General features: G+C 48.5%; 1 protein-coding gene across 1 annotated transcript; it reads right to left on the bottom strand.

The window, feature by feature from the left end:
• Positions 1 to 136: 136 nt before the first annotated feature.
• Positions 137 to 26489, bottom strand: ASMT (acetylserotonin O-methyltransferase). The gene is made up of 7 exons (XM_057538416.1): positions 22168 to 26489; positions 19510 to 19639; positions 16498 to 16608; positions 15132 to 15140; positions 14610 to 14677; positions 12543 to 12683; positions 137 to 4071 (listed from the first exon to the last, which is right to left on the bottom strand). The coding sequence occupies exons 1-7, from the start codon at positions 22427 to 22429 to the stop codon at positions 3938 to 3940; spliced, it is 855 nt and encodes a 284-aa protein (XP_057394399.1). The 5' UTR covers positions 22430 to 26489; the 3' UTR covers positions 137 to 3937.
• Between the last annotated feature and the right edge of the window lie 774 nt (positions 26490 to 27263).

Raw genomic sequence — 27263 nt, 5'->3', positions numbered from 1 at the left:
TCGGGGAACTAGATCCTGCATGCCGCAACTAAAGATCCCGTGTGCCGCAACTAAGACCCGGCGCAGCCAAATAAATACATAAATAAATATATATATATATTTTAAAAACCCTACTATATGGATTTACATTTGTTAAGGAATCACATTAGAAAATTTAAAATAAACGGTGCCAAGGTATTGTCTAGCTGATGATGGCCCTTTGAAATTCTGACAACGTCCGAATAATATCCGTTTGTACAGCCTGGCACTGAAGAAGCTACTTGCTTCCTTCCTGTATGGGTCAGCGTCTTGGAGATCATAGACGAGACATTCCTACAGCGTGGGCTCGGCCAAGGGGAATCCCCAAGGCAGGGGGGTGCACCCCCACCCCCACCCCCAGGTCTCGAAGACCAAGGGGAAGAGCTGCTCAGTTTGGGGAGAAGAACCCAGGAAAACCCTGCTAGGCAGCAGCCCCTTCTCACCCACTGGCCGACGCCCCCTCCCCGAAATCAGGCAGTTACAGAGCCAGGTAGGTGTCAATCACATGGGCACAGGGCAGCCCAGAGATGAACCCCAGTGGATCTGGAGGACCCCGTAAGCCATCTCCAGCACAGTTTCATCACCAGCGTCTCCACGGGCCAGGGGTTGGGGGTGACAGTCCCACCCTGGTGCATCATTCCAAACAGGACAGTCTCTGCTCCTTCGCGTCTCCCTGCATGCATTTGCACAAGCCCGGCAAGTCCATTTTTGCACACTCGGCCCAAGGGGTCCCATGAGATCCTAGGCGTGAAAGCTTTGTAAAAGAGGAGCGTTTTGGGTGTGCCTACTGCCGTCTCCCTTCAATACCATATTTCCCTTCAATGCTTTTCCCATAGACACGGTCGTTCTGCAGGAGTGAAAAAAGCCAGAAAGGCCAAGTTTTGTTTTAATTTTTAAAAAATATTTATTTATTTATGTGGCCGCGCTGGGTCTTAGTTTGCGGCAGGCGGGACCGTCACCACGGCGTGTGGGATCCAGTTCCCTGACCAGGGATCGAACCCGAGCCCCCTGCATTGGGACCCCGGAGTCTAAACCGCTGGATCGCCAGGGAAGTCCCTTTTTAAAATTTTTAAAATGACTTTTTATTGGAGTATAGTTACTTTCCAGTGCTGTGTTAGTTTCTGCTGTAAGGAACCGTTAACTTACATGAATGGATGCATTCGGCCCCTGCACACAAAGGGGTTCTACTTTGTGCAGACTTGGGGCCCCAAGTCTGGAGGATGCAGGAGGCATTGCAATGACCCAGGCAGCGGCAAACACGTCCTTTGGGAAATGTTCATCAGTTCAGCATACATCGTCGTCCCCCGTGGAAGCTAATACGTCAGAGAAACAAAAGAGAAGGGGTTTTCGTTTTCTGTGACAACCTTGTACAAGAACTGTGGGGTTTTTTTTGTTTTTTTGTTTTTTAATCCAAAGGGTTCATGCCGTGCTGTGTGTTTCAGCAGCTTTTCTTCTAAACAAGCTGACCGGGGCCTTCCATATCACCGCTGACCACGCAAAGTCTTCATTGGGGCAGAAAACCTGCAGAAAGAGGTGGTGTTTCCGGCAATGGCTCGAGGGCCCTGCTGCGAGAGAGGCAGCCGGCCCTACTGTACGTTTATATCCACCCGGCCCAAGGTGTCTCTCCGCGGGACAGGGTGTTGGCTGGGGGCAGTGTCCCCTCCCTTAGAACCTGGAGAATGATGCCTTTTATTCTTACTTTGTAATCGCCCTTCACGGGGGAAAATGATGAAAAGGTACTTGTTTTCGTGAAACCTAACATTTTCGGAGGCAAAGGCATAAAGTGGGGGCGTCTTCTCCGTTTAGGGCCACCCCAGCCTCCTCTGGTCCGTGGAGCCAACGTCCATTAAACCGTCCAACAGCGCCATCTGCTGGCAGACAGGCATCCCGGTCCTGCCCCAAGTGGTCCAGCGTCGCCGTGGCAACAGGAGGATGTCTGCCTCCAGGCTGTCCTGAGAGGTATTTGGGAAGAAGCCAGAGCAGGTGATTCCTGGCGCCCTGGAGGGTCCTTCCTGCTGAGTCTACACGGCCCCTCCCCAGGCCACGGAGCTGGACCAACGCTGGGGAGCACAGTCTGGGACCAGCAGCTGACTTTCCATCATCTTCTGAAGAAGGTCCTGTTTCTCTTCCTACCCCCACGAAGACAGCGTGACCCTCCCAGAGCCCTCGGCTCAGGAGGACTTTTAAGAAATCAACGCACCCCTAAGAGCCAGTCCTGTCGTGACAGCCACGAGGATCGGGGAAGCTGCAGTGTGACCACATCCGGACCCAGTCTCTCGAGCCCGGCACTGTGGGCGTCGGGGGCTGCTGGGCCACTCTCAGATGCGGGGTACCCTGTGCGCTGTGGCGTGTTGCGCAGCAACCCTGGTACCCAGTCACCAGCGGCCAGCAGCATCCTGCAGTCCAGCGAGACAGCCCAAGACGACTCCAGACACTGCCAGGTGTGTCCCCAACCGGGGGCGGGGAGCAAAATCACCCCAGCTGAGAGGCATTGGTTGGACGTATTCAAAGAATCACAGGGCATTTAAGACAAACTTTAGAGATTACCCAGTCCCGTCTGTTAAATTTGAAGGGTGAGGGTGCAGAGAAGGTAGGTGACGTGCCCGAGGTCAGCTTCCTGCTGGGTAGAAATTCCGGACCTGCAAAGCCATGCTCCTCCTGCTTCCGAGGGCTGCCCCTGGCTTCAGCATCATCGATGGCTTCCCTTGCAGAGTTCTGGCCATCCAGAGAAATATGCAAACTGTCAGGTGCTGCGTTTGGATCTCAGAGACAAGGGGGTTGAGGGGCAGGGTGACCGTGGATGCTGTGGGCAGCGGCCCCAGTGCCAGGTCCCTCCCGGGCGTGGCTTCACCCAGGAAACATGGCGGCTTTATTATTTATTTTTGTAATTTTTTTTTTTAAAAGAGCATAAATCAGCTCTCCTACAAGAGCTGGGGAGAAATATGCGTGAGGGGGTCAGATTACAAGCTGGACTTCTCTGCATGTACCTTTCATCAGCATTTGGTTTTTGAATCATGCAAATGTGTTAGTCATCCAAGAATTAATACGCAAAAAAGTAAAGGCAAGGCCTAAACACTGGAAGCAAGCCAAAGGCCACGAGCAGGCTGTGGTTCGATAGGCAACATCACCTCCGGGCGACAACCATAGTTTCTGTGACCGTGGACGCACCAATTCGTGGATATGCTAAACAGAAGAACTGCAGACAAGCCACAGCACCGCCTGGCAGTTCCCTTGTTTGTAGGAACCTTGGTTTTGCTCCTTTGGAATGACGTCATGCACACAGCAGGACAAGGCAAGCAAGTAGTATTGATGATCTTAGGAACAAGGCTCCAGGTGTAGGACGCCACACGCGGACAAAGTTATACAAACTGAGTAACTGCCCGGTAATATCCCTATGGATGGAAATGTGAATAACTCAGCGTGTTCAATCTGCTTCCTAGCTCTCTCCACGGAAGGGGTCTAGAAACACTGCCCTCCCAGGAATGGCAACCCCGCCTCTGAAAATGATTCCCCACTAACAGAACCACAGTTTCTGGGCAAAATGGACGATCCTGGAGAGGGAGAAGCAATTCAAAAGCCTGAGGCGTGGTGATATCCCGAAAGCAAGGAAACCCTCAGCGGTCGGCTGGGACTGTGAACATATCACACTCAGAGGCTGTGCCCACGTCCTCATGGACCCTCAGGATGGTGACCTCACAGGATACTGTCCCCCTCACACACAGCGGCTACCTCCATCTTTCATTGCGATACGCTGCAGAATGGTTATCCATGCCATTTTTTTGTCAGTTTTAATTACTGATGCGGAAGGAGAGCCATTGGGTTGGATGACGCCCTTACCTGTGACATGAACTCAGTCCCCGGCATCCCAAGGAGAGTCTGCCAACCCTGCCCCGAGTTGCCAGCACAGCGACACGCAGCCCTACCTCCTACCTGTCTTGCAGGCTTGGTAGGTTCTCCCCAGCAGGTGTGAGCACTTCTCACCCGTCCAGTCATGCAGGGCCCTCGCCAGGATGCACAGATCCGGCTCTGGAAGGCGGTCCTTAAAGAAATCTCCTGTAACCCAGGGCGAGTGCCCTGGGGTCAGCCTGCATCTCAATCCCGTTGGACCACACCAACACCCAGCGGGGAAAGGCCACCTGTATGGACCGAGCTTTCCCCAGATCTTCCCAGCTGGTGACCTTTCAACCAGACCCTGAACAAAAAGAAACCTCAGTGAAGACAGGACCATTCTGAACGATGTTTGGGGGCCCCTTTCCCTCCATCAGATCTGGACAATGGTTTTATTTTTATTTTATTTCCGAAGGTCCTGTGTAAACAGACAGCATCCTTTAAGCCATGGATTTCAGGAGGTCCCAGGCAATGCATCAGAAGCGCCATTCCGATGAGTCAAACTGGACCAACAGGGTACATATGTGTTTCCCTGACTGAATAAAAATGCCCAAGAGAGACTCTTACCTCTAGGTGGTGGCCAGCACTCAACTCTCCTACCATTTTTCCTGCAAGAAGTATCAATGTGGGAAGAGCGCTTGGATAGCCCTGAGCCGTACAGGGTTACCTCAGCGGACCTGTGTGGTCCAGACTCTGCAGATTCATAGAAATTGGGGAGGATGTCTTGGATGACACAGAGGCTATCCCCTGGCTCTCTTCCTTGTGCTGAGTATCCCAGGAAATATGGACCCCAGAATACTCCCCCATGAGATAGGGCACGGAGAAGGAGGTTCCTCCAAATGGATTTTCTTCCACTCAATGAAGAAAGACAGGGGTTTTTCTTAGAAAACTACGGCCCAAGGGCCAAATTCGGTCAGGCGTCCGTTTGCCTACAGCCTGGAGAGAATGCAGACCCAGGAATGAAGGTCGACATGCCTGCACCTTCTACCAGCTGCCCTTGGGGACCAATCGCAGACACCCAACCTCAACGGGGTAACAGCACATAATAAAGTAGTATTTCACTTAATTCCCCCAACCTCCAAAGTCTGCTTCTTCACCCATTTTCCAAACGAGGCACCAAAGTAACACTGATCGTGTATCTCCAAGAAGTAAGAGGAAGACTCCCCAGGGGTGGTATTAGGGTTAAGATCAGGGTGAGGCACTGCCTGTGCGCACAAAATTTAAGGGGCCCCAAAACTGGGTCATTGAGATTCAATATATTTTAATACAATGGTTTTAGAAATCAACATTAAGGACTTCCCTGGTGGCGCAGTGGTTAAGAATCCGCCTGCCAAAAAGTTTTATGGAGCTCTGACCGCCACAGCAACAGTCAGCTCTACCCACCACCAGAGCCTCCCATCAAGCCTCTTAGATAGCCTCAACCACCAGAGGGCAGACAGCAGAAGCAAGAAAAACTACAATCCTGCAGCCTGTGGAACAAAAACCACAGTTACAGAAAGACAGACAAGATGAAAAGGCAGAGGGCTATGTACCAGATGAAGGAACAAGAGAAAACCCCAGAAAAACAACTAAATGAAGTGGAGATAGGCAACCTTCCAGAAAAAGAATTCAGAATAATGATAGTGAAGATGATCCAGGACCTCGGAATAAGAATGGAGGCAAACATTGAGAAGATGCAAGAAATGATTAACAAAGACCTAGAAGAATTAAAGAACAAACAAACAGAGATGACCAATACAATAACTGAAATGAAAACTCCACTAGAAGGAATCAAGAGCAGAATAACTGAGGCAGAAGAACGGGTAAGTGACCTGGAAGACAGAATGGTGGGATTCACTGCTGCGGAACAGACTAAAGAAAAAAGAATGAAGAGAAATGAAGACACCCTAAGAGACCTCTGGGACAACATTAAACGCAACCACATTCTCATTATAGGGGTCCCAGAAGGAGAAGAGAGAGAGAAAGGACCAGAGAAAATATTTGAAGAGATTATAGTCGAAAACTTGCCTAACATGGGAAAGGAAATAGCCACCTAAGTCCAGGAAGCGCAGAGAGTCCCATACAGGATAAACCCAAGGAGAAACACGCCAAGACACATAGTAATCAAAGTGGCAAAAATTAAAGACAAAGAAAAATTACTGAAAGCAGCAAGGGAAAAACGACAAATAACATACAAGGGAACTCCCATAAGGTTAACAGCTGATTTCTCAGCAGAAACTCTAAAAGCCAGAAGGGAGTGGCATGATATACTTAAAGTGATGAAAGGGAAGAACCTACAACCAAGATTACCCTACCCGGCAAGGATCTCATTTAGATTTGATGGAGAAAGCAAAAGCTTTACAGACAAGCAAAAGCTAAGAGAATTCAGCACCACCAAATCAGCTCTACAACAAATGCTAAAGGAACTTCTCTAAGTGGGAAACACAAGAGAAGAAAAGGACCTACAAAAACAAACCCAAAACAATTAAGAAAATGGTCATAGGAGCATACATACCGATAATTACCTTAAACGTGAATGGATTAAATGCTCCAACCAAAAGACACAGGCTTGCTGAATGGATACAAAAACAAGACCCATTTATATGCTGTCTACAAGAGACCCACTTTAGACCTAGGGACACATACAGATTGAAAGTGAGGGGATGGAAAAAGATATTCCATGCAAATGGAAATCAAAAGAAAGCTGGAGTAGCTATACTCATATCAGATAAAATAGACTTTCAAATAAAGAACGTTACAAGAGACAAGGAAGGACACTACACAATGATCAAGGGATCAATCCAAGAGGAAGATATAACAATTATAAATATATATGCACCCAACACAGGAGCACCTCAGTACATAAGGCAACTGCTAACAGCTATAAAAGAGGAAATTGACAGTAACACAATCATAGTGGGAGACTTTAACACCTCACTTACACCAATGGACAGATCATCCAAACTGAAAATAAATAAGGAAACAGAAGCTTTAAATGACACAATAGACCAGATAGATTTAATTGATATTTATAGGACATTCCATCCAAAAACAGCAGATTACACGTTCTTCTCAAGTGCGCACGGAACATTCTCCAGGATAGATCACATCTTGGGTCACAAATCAAGCCTCAGTAAATTTAAGAAAATTGAAATCATATCAAGCATCTTTTCTGATCACAACACTATGAGATTAGAAATGAATTACAGGGAAAAAAATGTAAAAAACACAAACACGTGGAGGCTAAACAAGATGTTACTAAATAACCAAGAGATCACTGAAGAAATCAAAGAGGAAATCAAAAAATACCTAGAGACAAATGACAATGAAAACACGACGACCCAAAACCTACGGGATGCAGCAAAAGCAGTTCTCAGAGGGAAGTTTATAGCTATACAAGCCTACCTCAAGAAACAAGAAAAATCTCAAGTAAACAATCTAACCTTACACTTAAAGAAACTAGAGAAAGAAGAACAAACAAAACCCAAAGTTAGCAGAAGGAAAGAAATCATAAAGATCAGAGCAGAAATAAATGAAATAGAAACAAATAAAACAATAGCAAAGATCAATAAAACTAAAAGCTGGTTCTTTGAGAAGATAAACAAAACTGATAAGCCATTAGCCAGACTCATCAAGAAAAAGAGAGAGAGGACTAAAATCAATAAAATCAGAAATGAAAAAGGAGAAGTTACAACAGACAGCGCAGAAATACAAAGCATCCTAAGAGACTACTACAAGCAACTCTATGCCAATAAAATGGACAACCTGGAAGAAATGGACAAATTCTTAGAAAGGTATAACCTTCCAAGACTGAACCAGGAAGAAATAGAAAATATGAACAGACCAATCACAAGTAATGAAATTGAAACTGTGATTAAAAATATCCCAACAAACAAAAGTCCAGGACCAGATGGCTTCACAGGTGAATTCTATCAAACATTTAGAGAAGAGCTAACACCTACCCTTCTCAAACTCTTCCAAAAAATTGCAGAGGAAGGAACACTCCCAAACTCATTCTATGAGGCCACCATCACCCTGATACCAAAACCAGACAAAGATACTACAAAAAAGGAAATTACAGACCAATATCACTGATGAATATAGATTCAAAAATCCTCAACAAAATACTAGCAAACAGAATCCAACAACACATTAAAAGGATCATACACCACGATCAAGTGGGATTTATCCCAGGGATGCAAGGATTCTTCAATATACGCAAATCAATCAATGTGATACACCATATTAACAAATTGAAGAAGAAAAACCATATGATCATCTCAATAGATGCAGAAAAGGCTTTTGACAAAATTCAACACCCATTTATGATAAAAACTCTCCAGAAAGTGGGCATAGAGGGAACCTACCTCAACATAATAAAGGCCGTATATGACAAACCCACAGCAAACATCATTCTCAATGGTGAAAAACTGAAAGCACTTCCTCTAAGATCAGGAACGAGACAAGGATGTCCACTCTCACCACTATTATTCAACATAGTTTTGGAAGTCCTAGCCACGGCAATCAGAGAAGAAAAAGAAATAAAAGGAATACAAATTGGAAAAGAAGAAGTAAAACTGTCACTGTTTGCAGGTGACATGATACTATACATAGAGAATCCTAAAACTGCCACCAGAAAACTGCTAGAGCTAATTAATGAATTTGGTAAAGTTGCAGGATACAAAGTTAATGCACAGAAATCTCTTGCATTCCTATGCACTAATGATGAAAAATCTGAAAGGGAAATTAAGGAAACAGTCCCATTTACCACTGCAACAAAAAGAATAAAATACCTAGGAGTAAACCTACCTAGGGAGACAAAAGACCTGTATGCAGAAAACTATAAGACACAGATGAAAGAAATTAAAGATGATACCAACAGATGGAGAGATATACCATGTTATTGGAATGGAAAGCTCAATACTGTGAAAATGACTATACTACCCAAAGCAATCTATAGATTCAATGCAATCCCTATCAAATTACCAATGGCATTTTTTACGGAACTAGAACAAAAAATCTTAAAATTTGTATGGAGACACAAAAGACCCCGAATAGCCAAAGCAATCTTGAGGGAAAAAAACGGAGCTGGAGGAATCAGACTCCCTGACTTCAGACTATACTACAAAGCTACAGTAAACAAGACAATATGGTACTGGCACAAAAACAGAAACATAGATCAATGGAACAAGATAGAAAGCCCAGAGATAAACCCACATGTATATGGTCAACTAATCTATGACATAGGAGGCAAGAATATACAATGGAGAAAAGACAATCTCTTCAATAAGTGGTGCTGGGAAAACTGGACAGCTACATGTAAAAGAATGAAATTAGAATACTCCCTAACACCATACACAAAAATAAACTCAAAATGGATTAGAGACCTAAATGTAAGACTGGACACTATAAAACGCTTAGAGGAAAACATAGGAAGAACAGTCTTTGACATAAATCACAGCAAGATCTTTTTTGATCCACCTCCTAGAGTAATGGAAATAAAAACAAAAATAAACAAATGGGACCTAATGAAACTTCGAAGCTTTTGCACAGCAAAGGAAACCATAAACAAGACGAAAAGACAACCCTCAGAATGGGAGAAAATATTTGCAAACGAATCAACAGACAAAGGATTAATCTCCAAAATATATAAACAGCTCATTCAGCTCAATATTAAAGAAACAAACACCCCAATCCAAAAATGGGCAGAAGACCTAAATAGACATTTCTCCAAAGAAGACATACAGACGGCCACGAAGCACATGAAAAGATGCTCAACATCACTAATTATTAGAGAAATGCAAATCAAAACTACAATGAGGTATCACCTCACACCAGTTAGAATGGGCATCATCAGAAAATATACAAAAAACAAATGCTGGAGAGGGTGTGGAGAAAAGGGAACACTCCTGCGCTGTTGGTGGGAATGTAAATTGATACAGCCACTATGGAGAACAATATGGAGGTTCCTTAAAAAACTAAAAATAGAATTACCATATGACCCAGCAATCCCACTACTGGGCATATACCCAGAGAAAACTGTAATTCAAAAAGACACATGCACCCGAATGTTCATTGCAGCACTATATACAATAGCCAGGTCATGGAAGCAACCTAAATGCCCATCGACAGACGAATGGATAAAGAAGTTGTGGTACATATATACAATGGAATATTACTCAGCCATAAAAAGGAACGAAATTGAGTCATTTGTTGAGACGTGGATGGATCTATAGACTGTCATACAGAGTGAAGTAAGTCAGAATGAGAAAAACAAATATCGTATATTAACACGTGTATGTGGAACCTAGAAAAATGGTACAGATGAACCGGGTTGCAGGGCAGAAGTTGAGACACAGATGTAGAGAACAAACGTATGGAGACCAAGGGGGGAAAACAGCGGTGGGGTGGGGATGGTGGTGTGCTGAATTGGGCGATTGGGATTGACATGTATAAAGTGATGTATATAAAATTGATGGCTGATTAAAAAAAAAAAACTGGAAAAAAAAAATAGAATCCGCCTGCCAATGCAGGGGACACGGGTTCGAGCCCTGAGCCGGGAAGATCCCACATGCCACGGAGCAACTAAGCCCATGCGCCACAACTACTGAGCCTGCGCTCTAGGGCCTGCAAGCCACAACTACTGAGCCCATGCACCACAACTACTGAAGCCCGCATGCCTATAGCCCGTGCTCCACAACAAGAGAAGCCACTGCAGTGAGAAGCCTGTGGACCGCGACAAAGAGTAGCGCCCACTCGCCGCAACTAAAGAAAGCCCGCGTGCAGCAACGAAGACCCAATGCAGCCAAAAATAAATAAAAATTAAAAAGAATTTTTAAAAAATCAGCATTAAGCCCCCCACACCCCCCACCAAATTCCTGATGGTCACAATTTCAGAATTTTAAATATTTATTTTTATTTATTTATTCATTTAGGCTGCACCAGGTCTTAGTTGCAGCACGCAGGATCTTTAGTTGCGGCATGCAGACTTCTTAGTTGCAGCGTGCATGCGGGGTCTAGTTCCCCGACCAGGGATCGAACCTGGGCCCCCTGCATTGGGACTGTGGAGTCTTACCCACTGGACCACCAGGGACGTCCCCAAATTTCAGAATTTTAAATAAAGATGGTATCCAGCCCTTCAAGGACACGATTCAGCACGTTCTTGTCACCTTGAAATCAGCCTATGAGATCCAGAGTTGTTCAAAAGGAGATGATCCTTCGTCTGGATCAGTCAACATTTCGGGAGTGTCTACCCCACATCTGGCCCCAGATGCAATGCTGATGGCCTGTCCCATGAGATGCCATGAACTTGGCGGTGATTTTTTGTTTTTAAAGATCTTTTGATGTAGACCATTTTTAAAGTGCTTATTGAATTTGTTACAATATTGCTTCTGTTTTATGTTTTGGTTTTTTGGCCGTGAGGCATATGGGATCTTAGCTCCTTGACCAGGGATCGAACCTGCACCCTCTGCATTGGAAGATGAAGTCTTAACCACTGGACCGCCAGGGAAGTCCCGTGGAGGTGATTTTAAAAATAATAATAATAGCGAGGGACTTCCCTGGTGGTCCAGTGGTTAAGACTGCACACTTCCACTGCAGTGGGCACAGGTTCAATCCCTGGTTGGGGAGCTAAGATCCCACAAGCCGTATGGTGTAGCCAAAAAAAATAATAATAATCATAGTGAATTTACAGCAGATCTAAGAGTGGACGGAAATAATATCCCCAGCTGGTGTTTTTCTTCTGAGCAAGCAGAAAAAAAGAACCACAAAAGGCCAGTTTCCTCCATAAATGGAGGTACAGGGCGTCTGCTGGTTAGACCATAGTTCCTGGGACAGCCCATCTCTGGGAGCCGCACCCCACGTTTCCAAAGCAAGAGGACGTCCCTTCCAGCTCTTGGCAAAGCTGCTGTAGTCTCTGAGCCTTGGAAAGCCTGAGAAGCTTCTCAAGCTTCTGAGTCAGGAACTGACCCCTGATCCTAACTTCAACCCATGTCATTTACTGTCATTCATAAATGACCTGGATTTAGATGCCTGTGTGGGTGCCCTGAAGTGGCCGTAAGAAATGGCCACAGACCAGGAAATCCATCCTCTCCCATCCTGGGGACCAGACATCTGAGGTCAAGGTGTCCCAGGGCTGCGCTCCCTCCAGAGGCTCCAGGGGAGGGTCCTTCCTGCCTCTTCCAGCTTCTGGGGGCTCCAGGCGTCCCTGGGTTGTGGCCGCCTCCCTCCCGTCTCTGCCTCTGTCTTCTCGGGGCTTCTCCTCTGTGTCTGTGTCTCTCCTATTCTGTGTCTTAGAAGGACCCTGTCATTGGATGTAGGGCCACCCTCCTCCAGGAGGACCTCATCTCATATCCTTCACTTCATCACATCTGCAAGGACCCTATTTCCTAATAAGGTCCCATTCACAAATTCTAGGTGGACATGAATTTGGACGGGACACTGTTGAACCCAGTACAATACTCAAGAAAGAATTAATTGCAAGAAAACAACATACCCTCCCAGAGTTTTCCATGTGTCATGACTCACAGTTCTAGGCTGAGGGGGAGTATATTTGGAGTGTGGAGGAACCCACTCTGACCATCCACCGCCACCTTATCCCACGCCCCACCGTGATGCATCCATTTCCCCGTGGACACAGACAGTACTTGGAAACCCACCTTCACAGAAGCCGATCCGTTCATCCTCCAGGAATGAGAAGTGCCTCTTTGCCATCTGGACCACGTCTGGGATGTCAAACACGGTGACCTGAGACCCCGGGTACAGAGACATGCACGCCTTGGCCAGAGCCCTGGAACCACCTGCAAGCGGACACAGGACGTGACAGGGTGGGGACCTGGGTGGTACCCACACTCTGGTCTCCATAGTTACAGGCTCACCTACAAGCCCTGGAATCTAGGGGGTCTTCCTGGTTGGGCCGACCCGCACGCCAGCCTTCCACACAGACTCTGACCTGACTGTGTCCTCTCGTGCCGGGGCATCTGTCCACCCGAAGACAGACAACAGCCAAGCAGAGGAAGCCCTGGGCAAATGCTGGAGTGAGATATTCCCATGAGTCCCTGTGGGGGACATTTCCAAGGGACGCCCCAGTGAGAAACAAGGGGGACCCTCCCAGACGCCAGCGGCATGCACGTCCCAGGTCCTGGAGACCCTCCTGTCTTGTGTTTTCATGCCCAGCTGCCCCCAAGGCAGAGCAATTGCAAGTCTGCTCTTGCTTAGAGGAACGTGCTACCAGCCAACATGGCAAAGACACCCCTTGTGCACCAGAGATGATTTTCTGAAGCCTCACATCCCTATCCGAAGGCGGACCCGTGCTTTCCTCCTCCTCTATGCGGAAGCAGCGCTGGGTCGCGGAGCGAGCCGCAGGGTTTCCCGAAACCAGACCAAGGGGCGGCGCTCGCCGCTGCTGCTTCGACCTCAACGGAGCCCCACCTCCTTATCCCGTAAGACAGGGAGGAGGACCACCCACCCAGTCCTGCGTCTGTTCTAAGAGCCGCCCAGTGTCCAACGCCCAGACACGGCAGGCCATCCTTCTCATCTCCATCAGCATCACAGCATAAGGTCCCCAAGGGAGGAGTGACATCTGTCCCCCAGGACCCCGGTAAACTCTCCTGATCCCTGCAGGCTCACACGGTATTTTCCTCCACCAGGAAGGCAGCATGAGAAGACTCTGCTCTCGGAGATTCAGCAGACCACCCTCCAACCCCGCCCAGAGGGTTCTGACTGTTGCCCACACGGAGACCCACGTCTGTGCCCCACGCCCTCGTCCTTGGAGCCGTTGCTAGTTGGCTACGGTAAGGAGCTGCGGCCACGACAGCCTCCGGGAAGTGAAAGGAAGCTGTTCCCTGCTGTCTGAACTGGGATTTCCATCTTCCTCCTTCACGGGGTCACCGGGAACTGTTCAAACCAGGGGTGTCCTTGTGCACTGTGGGTGGAGATGTAAATTGCTGCAGCCACTACTGAGAACAGTATGGAGCTTCCTCAGAAAACTACACAACAGAGCTGCCGTATGAACTGGCAATTCCACTCTTGGGCGTATATCCGGAGAAGACCATAATCTGAAAAGATCCCAAGATGCACCCCCAATGTTCACTGCAGCAATGTTTCCCTGCAGGACATGGAAGCAACCTAAATGTCCACTGACAGAGGAATGGATAAAGAAGATGTGGTGCATATATACAGTGGAATATTACTCAGCCATAAAAAAGAATGAAATCATGCCATTTGCAGCAACATGGATGGACCCAGAGATGATCATACTAAGTGAAGTGAGTCAGAGACAAATATCATATGATATCACTTCTAAGTGGAATCTAGAATATGACACAAATGAACTTATGTATGAAACAGAAACAGACAGGCATAGAGAACAGACTTGTGGTTGCCAAGGGGGAAAGGGGGGCGGCGAGGGATAAATGAGGAGTTTGGGATTCACAGATACACACACTATTCTATACAAAACAGACAAACAACGAGGACCTACTGTAGAGCACAGGGACCTATATTCAGTATCCTGTAACAACCTATAAGGGAAAAGAATCTGAAAAAGAATATATATATATATATATATATATATATGTATGTATAAAACTGAATCGCTCTGCTGTACACCTGGAACTAACACAACAGTGTACATCAACTAGACTTCAATTTTTAAAAACCGAGGATTCATACGTTCCCCTCTCCGAGTTCCAAACCCAGCTCCAAGGTACGGGGCAGACACTCACCTCCGAGGTCACAGACGCGCGGGAAGGGTGACAGCCACCACCCTCGGCCTGCTATGTTCCCTCTCTGCCTGGCAAAGGGTACAGCGATTCTCTCTTTTCCTCCAAAACTCTGTCTCCGTATTTCCATTTGGCATCGGTGCCCAGAGAGACAAGATTTTTGGCATCATTTCCATCGTAAGAGCAGGTCAGAGTCAGGGAAATCCAGGGCATGTCCCCCGCCCCACAGGGCGGAGGGCAAGGCGACCTGGGCCCCTTTGCAAGTCCAGGAGGGAGTCCACACACGCGGGGGCCAGGTCTCCAAAGGGGGGGGGGGGATTCGCGGAGGTGGGGAAGAGACTGCGGGACGGGGCGGGGGGTCTTGGGAGGGGGCGGAGAAGGATTCAAGGATGTTGGGTAGGTGAGGAGGGCCTGGGGGTCCCTCTCTCCTCTGGCCCCTCTGCGGAGTCTGCTGTGTGGGTTTGGTCTCAGTGTAGGAAGTGTGGGGAGGGGAGTGAAGGGGGGAGAAAGGTAGGAGGGGAGCACAGGCGCCAGCTCGTAGAGGACCCTCAGCTACACCCCCATCCTTTGTGCTTTTCCTGCTGCCCCTGTGAGCAGCGCCAAACACTGAAAATAGTCACGAAGTCATCACCATCTCCAAACGTTTACACCAGCGCTTCATGCAAAACCCCAGACCTGCGTCTTTCTACAGAAAGCCACAAAAAAAAAAAAAGAAAAAAGTATTCCCTGCATCACTCCAGCCAAATCAAAACAAGGCCTTGTTTTTCTACTTTAAAATGAAGATTAAAATATTGGCATCGACACAGGGAATTGATCCACACAAACATCAGAACTGCCAAATCTGGGGTTTTTTAAAATTTTAAATTAAATATCAACTTCCTTCTGTTTTGCTCTATTTGGACACACTTCCTCAGCCCTGTATTTCTTTTAAAAATAAGCGTGACTCTACAGTGAGGTATCACCTCACACCGGTCAGAATGGCCATCATTAAAAAGTCTGCAGACAGTAAGTGCTGGAGAGGGTGTGGGAGAAGGGAGCCCTCCTGTGCTGTTGGTGGGAATGTAAGTTGGTGCAGCTACTATGGAGAACAGTATGGAGTTTCCTCAGAAAACTAAAAATAGAATTACCATATGACCCAGCAATCCCACTACTGGGTGTATATCCAGATGAAACCCTAATCCAAAAAGATACATGCACCCCAGTGTTCATAGCAGCTCTATTTACAATAGCCAAGACATGGAAGCAACCTAAATGTCCATCGACAGATGAATGGATAAAGAAGATGTGGTACATATATACAATGGAATATTACTCAGCCATAAAAAAGAATGAAATAATGCCATTTGCAGAAACATGGATGGACCTAGAGATGATCAGGTAAGTGAAGTAAGTCAGAGAAAGACAAATACCATATGATATCACTCATATGTGGAATCTAAAATATGACACAAATGAACCTTATCTATGAAACAGAAACAGACTCACAGACACAGAGAACAGACTAGTGGTTGCCAAGGGGGAGGAGGTGGGGGAGGGAAGGGTTGGAAGGTCAGGATTAGCAGATGCAGCCTCGTATATACAGGATGGATACACAACAAGGTCCTACTGTAGAGCATAGGGAACTCTATGCAATATCCTGGGATAAACCATCATGGAAAAGAATATTAAAGGTTGTATATATGTGTATAACTCAGTCGCTTGCTGTACAGCAGACAGTAACACAACACTGTCAATCAACTACACTTCAATAAAATTTTAAAATATAATAAGCATAACCCTATCAGAGCAGGTGTTTGGGACTTCCCTGGCGGTCCAGTGGTTAAGACTCCTGCACTTCTAATGCAGGAGGCTCGGGTTCAACCCCTGGTTGGGGAGCTAGGATCCTGCATGCCGTTCAGCAAGGCCAAAAAAAAAAAAAGGTGCTTGGCGTGACCTGTAGATGACAGTGAAGAGCTCCTCGGAGGGAACCCCAAAGGCCTTCAGATACTGGTTCTTCCCGTCTCTGAAAACAGGGCGGGCATCACTCAGGTTCTGAGACTTTACTGCCCATTAGTTACCGCACACTGGCGCTCACAGACCCCATCCTTACATCGCAGACAGAACAAACAGGAAACAAGTAACCCAAGACACTCAGGAATTCCTTTCTAGTTTGCAATAAATAACTGCACATTCAGAGCTGCAGGTTACCCGTCTAGCAGGCCTCTCTGATGTGAGGAAAGAAGAAACGAACGACAGTCTAAAGAGAGTGTAAAGATGACGTGAAATGGGGCGACGCCTCGGTCCAGGCGGACGCAGCCCCTGGCACCTGGGGACGGGACCCTCCTTGCAGATGGAGGGCCAGCGGGTCTACCCACAGCTTCTTCCGGCTCCCCTGAGGCCGGGGGTGGGGCCGGGGGATTTCTGGGTCCTCCTGGGCCCCGCTGCCCGGCTCCCTGATGTACAGGTGTGCTGTCTCCCTGCGGTGTGTCCCCCTTCCATCCTGGATCTAGTCTGGCCGCAATCAGCCCCCTGCACCTTCCACGGATATGAGGTGACCCAGCCTTCGGTCAGGTGAGGCATCTCCTTCCCACCTGACCTTCGGGAGACGCTGATGAAAAATACACAGCAGCAGAAATCCGTGCCTACGCGTGGGACCCAGACACACCAGCACGAGGCAGAAGGAAGAAGACTGTTCCTCTCCACTGCTCCAAAACCAGGCTCCTTTTGCACATGGGACAAAGCACTGAAGTCCCTCGGACCGACTCCAGAGGGTCCAGCCAGAGCTGCGGAGACGTGGAGGCGCTGCTGGTTACCTGCACCCTCGGGCAGTGTCCACTGGGCTGTGTCCAGCTCGTGCTGTGCTTGCTTTGCTGCTCACGGCTTCTTTCTTTAACTGAACGGGCCTGAAGGTCAAAAACTCAGGGGACGTCCCCTTAAAATCGAGACACCCTGCTTCTCCTAAAACACAAAGCTCGGAAGCTGGGGCAGCTGTCACCCCACAGCCGCGTGGGAACAACTGGTGTGAGCTGACGGGGGGCTGGCCCTTTAGACGGGCGTCCATGCTCTGCGGTGCCACTGCCCCTACTGGGCCCTCTTGTCTGGCTGTGACACGAGACCCCTGACGCTTCGGTCTCCCTCAGAGACTTACTGAGAGTCCCCTTGGCTCCAAGCTGTGGGCCCGACCCTGATGCACTTGACACACCAGCCCTGGGCCACCTGGAGACGCTCAGAACAGCATCGACACTACGTGCGCAGTGAGTCTCACGTGGGTGTGACTTTGGAAGAGAAATGTGAAGTCAAACAACGATGATAAGCGTGAATCTGATGACCTGTATCTTTTCCAAAACCAGTGGCATAACTGGGTCCCCGGGGTCTCACAGCTAAGCTACCGGAGGCTCAAGATGGGGCTTAAGTTAAAATAATTAAGACAGAAAATGTAGAGCCACGGTTCTCAACAATGTCAATGTCTTCAGTTGGTTGTCACAACTGGGGGGAGAGGGAGCTCCTGGCACGTGGCGGGTGGAGACCAGGGAAGCTGCCCCACACCCCACAGGGCCCGGGACGCCCCTCATCACAGAGTCACGCAGCCCCAATGTCAGTAGCGCTGAGAAACCCTGACCTAGCATCAGAGATTCTCTCTGTAAGTCACCTATTATAATTCTATTATCTATCATTTATTATCTATCTATCTATTCAGCCAGGGTTCCCCAACCCCTGGGCCGCGGACCGGTACCGGTCCACAGCCTGTTAGGAACCGGGCCGCACAGCAGGAGGTGACCAGTGGGCAAACGAGCGAAGCTTCATCTGTCTCCCCATCGCTCCCTGCGGCTCGCATTACCGTCTGAACTATCCCGCCATCGCTTGCATTACTGCCCGAATTATCCTGCCACCCCCCTCGCCCCGTCCGTAGAAAAACTGTCTTCCATGAAACCGGTCCCTGGTGTCAGAAAGCTTGGGGACTGCTGTATTCATCTATCTCTCTATCATCTATCTAGACCCACGTATCAATATTCATCATCTTCTATCAATATTTATCAATAATGTCTATCCATCATCATCTATCTCTCAAACTATCCGTATTACCTATCAATCATCTGTCAATATCATCTATTGATCACTATCTATCAGCATTTATCTAACAATATTTATCTACCAATAACATCTACCTATAGATTCACATATCTATAGATCCATCTATCTATCATCTATCCATAGCTATCAATAGCTATCATTTTATCAATATCTATATCTATCAATCACCTATCAAACTATCAATATTGTTTATCAATCATCTATCATCTATAATGTATCATTACTTATCTATCAGTATTTATCTAATAATATTGATCTATCAATATCTGTCACTTATCTATAGCTCTATCCACCTGTCTCTACCATAGTGATTCCCAATTACAACTGATTTTGCCCCCAGGAGACACTTGTCAATGTCTGCGGACATTGTTGGTTGTCGCACTGGGGGGAGGGGTGCTCCTGGCACCTGGCGGGTGGAGACCAGGGAAGCTGCCCCCCACCCCGCAGGGCCCAGGACGCCCCGCATCAGAGAGTCCTCCAGCCCCAGATGCCAGCGGGTGAGGCTGAGAAGCCCGGTGCGGAGCACGGCGATCACACAGAGAGCAGCACGCAGGGTTTTCCACCCGCATGTTCCAGATTATCCTCCTGCTTTGCCCTGGGGCAGCCCTACTTCCCCTGGAGACTCCTGAAGCAAAAGGATTCTCATCACGACATCATTAGATTAATCCCGTCGGTCGACACCAGGTGACTTCACACATCTGCTCCAGATTCCCAAATCTAATGCTGTCGCATTTGGTTCTACAAGAAACCCGACATTTCGATTCCTCGGATGCCCTGAAACCAGCCCCCAGGCAGCCCTGGGACTCAGGAGCGCCACCGACACCGCACCCACCTGACAGCCGTGGCCAGGTGGCCCCAGCACAGGTAGGTGGTCCTGGCCGTGTACAGCAGCATGTCCTGCTGGGACTTGGGGCTGGCTCTGGCCAGGTAGGTGCTGGCGAGCTCTGTGCTTTCATACACAGCTGAAAACACACAGAACAGAGGAAAAAAAACCCAAAACGCATTAGATACCGAGGCATCGCCGACATGCCGACACCAGCATTGGCAACATCCTGCGCGAAGCGCGATTCCTGCCTGGGACCATGGAAATCCCAACAGCTGGACCCTCGTCCTGAAGGACCGGCTGACCTGTTGGAAGCAGACGCACCTGCTGGGTTCAGCTTTGGCAAATCCCACGGGGCGATCCGGTGGAGCGGGTGAAACAGCCAATGAGCCCGAGGGAAATGTATATTACGGTCTGCGGACCTTTAAATAACAACTGGTTTTAAAATGGACATATGGGGGCAACAGCCCGACTTGTGCAGAGGAAACAAAGATCAGGGGAGAAAGGGGCGCTTTTTGGGTGAGCTCAGCTGTGCAGCAGGGACCCGAGCCTGGTGGGGCCGTCATCTTCCCCACAAGGTGCAGGAGGCCCACAGCCCCCGGGGCAGACGGCACCGTGCTCCCCGGCTGGACCCTAAGCCACTCCATCCCTCCAGGCCCCGACAAGGGGGGACGGCCCTGGGCATCTCGGGGCCACATGTCCGAAAGGCTCGTCCGGTGCCTGAGCCCGTCCCGGGGGCCCAGCTGCGGTGCTTGGGGTCCAGCGTGGTCCTGTTCTTGTTCATGGCGTCCCTCCTAGGACAGGAGCGGCTTGTCCTGCTCATGAGGAGGAAGGATCTAGCTTTTCATTGCTTCTGCACAATGTGTACCTGCCCAGTGTTTGCGGGTCTCCACGGGGACCCCAGAGGCAGAGCCGGAGTGGATGCTGCCGTCACGGGGCTTCCTAGCCTGCGCACTTGCCCAGATGCTCACCTGCCTGGGCCGCGTGTCAGCGGGGACCACAGGCTCCTCCCACCCCCACATGCTTCCCACAGAACGTCCAGCATCCTCCACAGGTGTGTCCTGGCCGGGTTTCAGCATGCGCTGGGCATTCAGGGGCAGTGCTGCAGTGGGGGCCGGGAGGGGGACCTGCAAAGCTTGCTCACGTGGTGTGGCTGACACCTGCTTGATTTCCAAGCCGGGCTATCTGAGCGCCGTCAACCCCTCAGATGATGTCTTCCTGTTCAAGTTAACTCGCCCCCGCTGTTTGCACCCCAGAAATCCAACAGGTACACAAGTCCTTGCTGCAAGAAAAAAGCCCACCACCCACCCCTCCCACCTCCGGGCCACCCACTCCTGTTCTATCAAGCGATAGTCCCTACACTTTGCAATTTCACGGATTGACAAAACTCTAAAGAACCATCTGGATGACTGACATAGGGTTGACAATTTTGAATTTTGCAAAGGAAGGACATTAAAAACAAAAAAAAACCCCACCTACCATTACCACCTTCCGTAAGAGAAAAGCAGCTTCAACACCAAAATAATATACTCTCATCATAAATGGCAACCCCTGAATTGAATCAATTCAGCTTGATGGAAAATTACTCCCTAGAGACTTTTTTTTTCACATTTGTATCTTGTTCCTTGGATACTTCATTGGGGTTCCAGTGCATACACCAGCCTGAGGAAACCTCTAGATTGGGCGTTGGTAAATGACATCCCACGTTTGCTCTCTGGTTTTGGCCCTCTGCCTGTTTTTGTCAATAAAGTTTTATTGGAACCCTGGCCCACCACCTGTGTTGTCAATAAAGTTTTATTGGAACCCTGGCCCACCACCTGTTTTGTCAATAAAGTTTTATTGGAACCCTGGCCCACCACCTGTTTTATCAATAAAGTTTTATTAGAACCCTGTTTCACCACCTGTGTTGTTAATAAAGTTTTCTTGGAACCCTGGCCCACCACCTGTTTTGTCAATAAAGTTTTATTGGAACCCTGGCCCACCACCTGTTTTATCAATAAAGTTTTATTAGAACCCCGTTCCATCACCTGTTTTGTTAATAAAGTTTTATTGGAACCCTGGCCCACCACCTGTTTTGTCAATAAAGTTTTATTGGAACCCTGGCCCACCACCTGTTTTATCAATAAAGTTTTATTAGAACCCCATTCCACCACCTGTTTTGTTAATAAAGTTTTACTGGAACCCTGGCCCACCACCTGTTTTGTCAATAAAGTTTTATTGGAACCCTGGCCCACCACCTGTTTTATCAATAAAGTTTTATTAGAACCCCGTTCCATCACCTGTTTTGTTAATAAAGTTTTATTGGAACCCTGGCCCACCACCTGTTTTGTCAATAAAGTTTTATTGGAACCCTGGCCCACCACCTGTTTTATCAATAAAGTTTTATTAGAACCCCATTCCACCACCTGTTTTGTTAATAAAGTTTTACTGGAACCCTGGCCCACCACCTGTTTTGTCAATAAAGTTTTATTGGAACCCTGGCCCGCCCATTTGTTTGTCTCCAGCTGCTTGGGTGCGCCAAAGGCAGAGATGGGTGGCAGCTGCAGAGACCACGCGGCCAGCCCACAAGGCTGAGAGTACTTACTCTCTGGCCCTTTACAGAAAAAAAAAAAATGTGCTGAGGGTGAACCTTTAAAATGCCTCCTTCAAAATAGCCAGGATGCTTACCTTTTTCTCTCCTCACTTCCACTTGAAGCAGCTTCAGGGACACACAGGCGTCCAGCAGTAGCTCTGTCCCTCGGGAGCTGACGCCCAGACGTGCAGCCACTGCAGCCGAGCCCAGGGCCTCCGGGGCCTCGGCCAGAAGGTCAAAGACTCCCAGCTCACAGGCGGCGAAGAGAACCTCGGGGCAACGGCAGAAACCAGACTCAGCTTTAATTCTCTTAAGAACCACGCTCAGACGCACACACCGTGGGGAGGGAGCATGCATCTGGAAGTGCTCAGGAAAACAGGGCAGTTCCTCAAAAAATTCAGCATAGGATGACCATAGGATCTAGCAATTCCACTGCTGGGTGTAGACCCAAAAGAACCAAAAGTAGGGAGCCGAACAGATAGCGTGGACACCCGTGTGTTCACGTGAAGCATTCTGCATAATGGCCAAAAGGTGGATGCCACCCAGGTGTCCACTGATGGATGGATGGATAAACAAAATACAGTGTAAAAACAATGGAATATGACTCAGTCTTAGAAAAGATGGGAATTCTGATCCAGGTACAACGTGGACGAACCTTGAGGACATGATGCTGAGTGAGAGAAGCCAGACACAGAAGGACACGTATCGGGGTTCCCTAGAAGAGTCAAATTCACAGAAAGTAGATGGTGGGTCCAGGGGCTCGGGGAGGGGGAGTCAGTGTTTAATGGGGACAAAGTTTGGGAAGATGAGAAAGTTCTGGACATGATGGTGGGGATGGTTGCCCAACAATATAAATGGACCTGATGCCAATGAACCGTGCCCTTAAAAATGGTTGAAATGGTAAATTTTATAGTATGTCTATTTTACCACAATAAAAACATTTTTAAAATGATGCTTCCACCTTGCACCCAAGAAGAGACTGCTCCTGCTGTTTGAGGGGTTGAGCCCTAATCCTGCCCCATGGAGAGGATGGATTGGTCCCCAGGGAGGGTGGGCGCCAGGGCCCGGTGGGGGCTGCCCCCCTAGAGGCAGGGGCCAAGGGGGTCATTCATGGGCTGGCCAGCCGGGCAGGAGCAAAGGTGTGGGAGCCTGGGAGGTCCAGGCGTCTGCAGCAGCTGCCCCCGCCCTGTCCATCCACAGAAGCTCTTCACGGAACCCGCCCGGAACAGCATCAGGCTGCAGAGGGAACAGCAGGAGCCTGTCCTGGGAAATGCACGCCCCCCGTGAGGGACTCTGAGGTCCCCAAAGGGGACGCCCGAGGGATAGCGAGGGGCACATGCAACCACGGGAAACCACACGTGGGTTTTCAGAATCCTATAATCCTCCCTCTGTCCCTCGCTAGTCACAGTGATCACCTGGGAGCAGAAATTCGGGGGATGGGGGACAGACAGGGCCTTCTGCTTTTTCATTCTGGACCCTTCCTTCTGCATTGTTTTCATTTTCCAAACAAGGAAATATACGCATTCCTTTTTTTTTCCCCTTAAGGTGTCAGTGGTGTTCCCTACCTGCTGGTGTCGAGAGTCTTAAGATGGTTTATTTTCTCTTTTTCTCTCTCCATCTAAAGAAGTGACTAGGGTGCCTCCAAATAATACATAAAGGGTAAAAAAAATGAATAAACCATCAATGCATTTTTTTTCCCTTGCACACATGGTTTGGGATAATACTGGCCATGAGAGGTGTATCCATAAACGCCCCACGAGGAGAGACAGTTTTCTTTTTTTTTTTTTTCCAGAATTGTACCCTAGATTTCGGGTACAATTTTTATTTGTATTTTTTTGAAGTAGAGTTGATTTACAATGTCGTATTAGTTTCAGGTGTACAGCAAAGTGATTCAGTTATATATAAAAGAATACATGTATACATTCTTTTTCAGATTCTTTTCCCATATAGATTACAAAATATTGAATATAGTTCCCTGTGCTATACAGTAGGTCCTTATTGTTTATCTATTCTTTTTCATTTTAAAAAATTAAAAAAAAATTTTACCGGAGTAGAGTTGGTTTACAGTGTTGTCTTAGTTTCAGGTGTACAGTGGAGAGATGGTTTCTTGAGACAATGTGTTTCCCACACTTACTATGAAGCTTGTTTTAACAGCATAAAAATAAGACCTGTGTCTATGTTAACCAGGGAAGTTGCTGCTTCCCGACCCACGATTACACTGGAAAGCCCTCCAAATGCGTGTGGGAGAGGGGAGTGTAATACTATTGTGTTAATTCCTAATTCTGTTATTAAGGTTCTAGTAACTGTTATTCTATTAAGGCAGCGGCACTACCGATGTTTGGGGCTGGATCATCCTCTGATGCGGGGCGTGCTGGGCACTGCGGGGTGTGGACCAGCTTCCCTGGTCTCCACCCACCAGATGTCAGGAGCTCCCCGTACCCCCTCCCCAGCTGTGACAAGCAAACATGTCCCCAGACATTGACAAGTGTGCCCCCGGGGGCACAGTCCCCACTTGAGAACCATTATATTAAAATAAAGTTTCATCAACGGCTCACTCTACGAAGATTATATTTTATATTAACTCTCCTTAAGATTGTATCCATTCCTATTCCCTTAAGGTTGCATTAACTCTTATTTTATTAAGATTGTATCTACTCTTCTTAAGGTACTATTGGCTGTTATCCTATTAAGGTCACATGAAGTCTTACTGCATTAAGGCTGCACTAAGTTGTATCCTATTAAGATGGTATTAGCTCTTGTAGTGAGGTTGTATTAACTCCTGGTATAGTAAATGGCAATCACTCCTGTTCTATTGAGATGTTATTAACTCTCATTCCATGAAGGTTGTATTCAGATTTTTTCTATTAAGGTTTTATTAAGTCTCGTTCTACTAAGGATGTGTTAAGGTGTATTCTCTGAAGATGGTACTAGTTCTTCTTCTGTTAAAGTTGTGTTGATTCTCGTTCTGTGAGGTTTGCATTACCTCTTACCCTGTTATGATTGTATGAGCTCCCGTATTAAGGCTGTAGTCACTCTTTGTGTATGAAGATTTTATGAACTCTTATTCTATGTGGTTGTAGTACGTTTTATTCTCTTAACGTTGGATGAACCTCTTATCGTATTGAGATTCTATTAACTCTTGTCCTATTAACGGTTGTATTGTTTTATCTGATTAAGACGGTGTTAGCTTTTATGTAGTGAGGTTGTATTAACTCTTATTATAGTAAAGCTGTAATCACGCTTCTATTGAGAGGTTATCGACTTATTCTTTTAAGGCTGCATTCAGCTTTATTCTGTGGAGATTTTATTAACTCTCTCGTTCTGTTCAGGTCGTATTAAGTTTTATTCTAGTACAATTGCATCTGCGCTGGTTCTGTTACGGGTGACAGCACCTGGCACGAAACTGCTGCAGCAAAGCGACTTTCCTCCCAAGATTTACCAGCCACCGAGCGCCCTGTGAGCACGCAGTTGGCACCGAGTACAGAGCGGGCAGCCCCAGCCGGCTGGGGACGGGATGGGAGCACAGCCAGGTCGCGTGTTCAAGCCAGGGGAAGGCAGCAAGTTACTCTGTTTTCTGTGAGGTCCTCTTCCGTCTATCTCAGTGGCGCTGAGATAGGCGTCGTGGCCCTCGGGGGTCCCCGGGTAGCATTCGGGGGATCCGGGGCTTGGATGGGGAAGACGCTTCGCTCCCCTTTTCGGTCCACCCTTCCTGAATCTGAGCACCCGCCTCGAGGACAATGGCCGCCCAGACCACGCGCGTGTGACCACGTGGCCAGGAGGAGTCACACCGTCCTCAGGTGCACGACAGCGGCCGCACAGACCGTGGGACCCTGCCGGCGGGCAGTGCCCTCCCCGATGCGGGGGGTCTGCATGGACCACCAGCTGCAGACAGCGCCCCGTCCTTCTGCCGCAGACCCTCACACCCCTCCCCTCCCGCCAGCGTGGCCAAGCTCGGGGCATCTCTAGGCCCCGAGGACGGTCAGCTGCCACGTGGTGAGGCTGGAGGCTCACTCGAGACAGCCTGGAGGGATCGTGCTCTCCACGAGACAGGCCCAGCCTCGCCCTCAAGCAAGCGGAGACTGGCTTTTGCCCCTACCCGCCGCCCAGCGGCTCTGCACACGGCGACCTTCACCACCTGGACCCCAAAGCGAGGACGGCCTGGGTTCCCAGTGCATCCGGCCGAAGGCCAGCACCCGCCGCTCACACCTCATTCAACACACCCGCCACCCCTGTCTCTCTACAGCGTAAAGTCCAACTCTAACTTCCCTCCACTTCTCATTGAAGCAAAAATCCAAGTAGCACAGGAATCACCTTTAACCATTTTAGACTAAACAGTTCAGCAGCGTTTAGCACATTCACAATGTTGTGTAACCACCACCTCTGTCTGGTTCCAGAACCTTCTCACTCCCCCCAAAGGAGACCCCGTCCCCATGAGCCGTCACTCCCCATCCCCCTCCCCCAGGCCCTGGCACCACGAACCCACTTCCTGTCTGTCTGATTTGCCTGTCCTGGACGTCTCCTATAAACAGAGTCACACGCCCTGTGACCTTCTGTGTCTGGCACTTTCACTGCACATAACATTCATTCAGCCACGAGAAGGGATGAAACACTCACGTCCACTACATCGTGGGTGAACCTTTCAAAGCCGCCTCGATTTTAAATGCATCACCTTGTGTTTAGGGTGTAGCAGACGAGCACCCGTATTCCTCGACCACAGAGTGCTTGAAATAGTTGCTACCTGTACTCCAATAACCACCATCTCCTTTGTAATCTTATCTAGCTCAGGTTAAGCTTTCATGAACACCATTCTGAGACGCGGTCCATGGGGGTCAACAGATCCCCCGAAGGGCCCCAGGCCCCGAGGGCCAAGCTTCTGCACGTGGTCTTGTCCAGAGTTCCAGGACATTCTCACCCCCCCCCCCCAGAGGAGACCAAACAATCCAGGTGGCGGCCTCAGGCTGTCTGCCCGCCCACCCGCTAGCTCTCAGAGCTTCCTACCTGGGAGACCATGAAGGCACTGGAATATTCCTTCAGGAGACGGTAGCCCTCCTCCCCAGGGGGAACCCATCTTCCTTCCAGGCCAGCCTGGCTTGGAGGACCCAATCGTCCTGGCTTCGGGAATCACGGGTCTGTGAGCAAGCTGAGGGGACGGCCAGGGGCTCAGTGCTGATGCCACAAGCTCTTTGCTGGA

The sequence above is a fragment of the Balaenoptera acutorostrata genome, chromosome X (genome assembly GCF_949987535.1).
Source record: "Balaenoptera acutorostrata chromosome X, mBalAcu1.1, whole genome shotgun sequence".
Classification (NCBI taxonomy): domain Eukaryota; kingdom Metazoa; phylum Chordata; class Mammalia; order Artiodactyla; family Balaenopteridae; genus Balaenoptera; species Balaenoptera acutorostrata.
Note: the sequence above shows the minus strand (reverse complement) of the source record. Positions and strands in the feature narration are given on the sequence as shown.

Coding starts and splice junctions, on each gene's coding strand:
- ASMT (XM_057538416.1), bottom strand. CDS start 22,429: ATGCATGCTCCCTCCCCACGGTGTGTGCGTCTGAGCGTGGTTCTTAAG. Junction 19,640..22,167: donor GGAAGTGAGGAGAGAAAAAG/GTAAGCATCCTG, acceptor GTGTGTTTTCAG/CTGTGTATGAAAGCACAGAG. Junction 16,609..19,509: donor CACCTGGCCACGGCTGTCAG/GTGGGTGCGGTG, acceptor CCCTGTTTTCAG/AGACGGGAAGAACCAGTATC.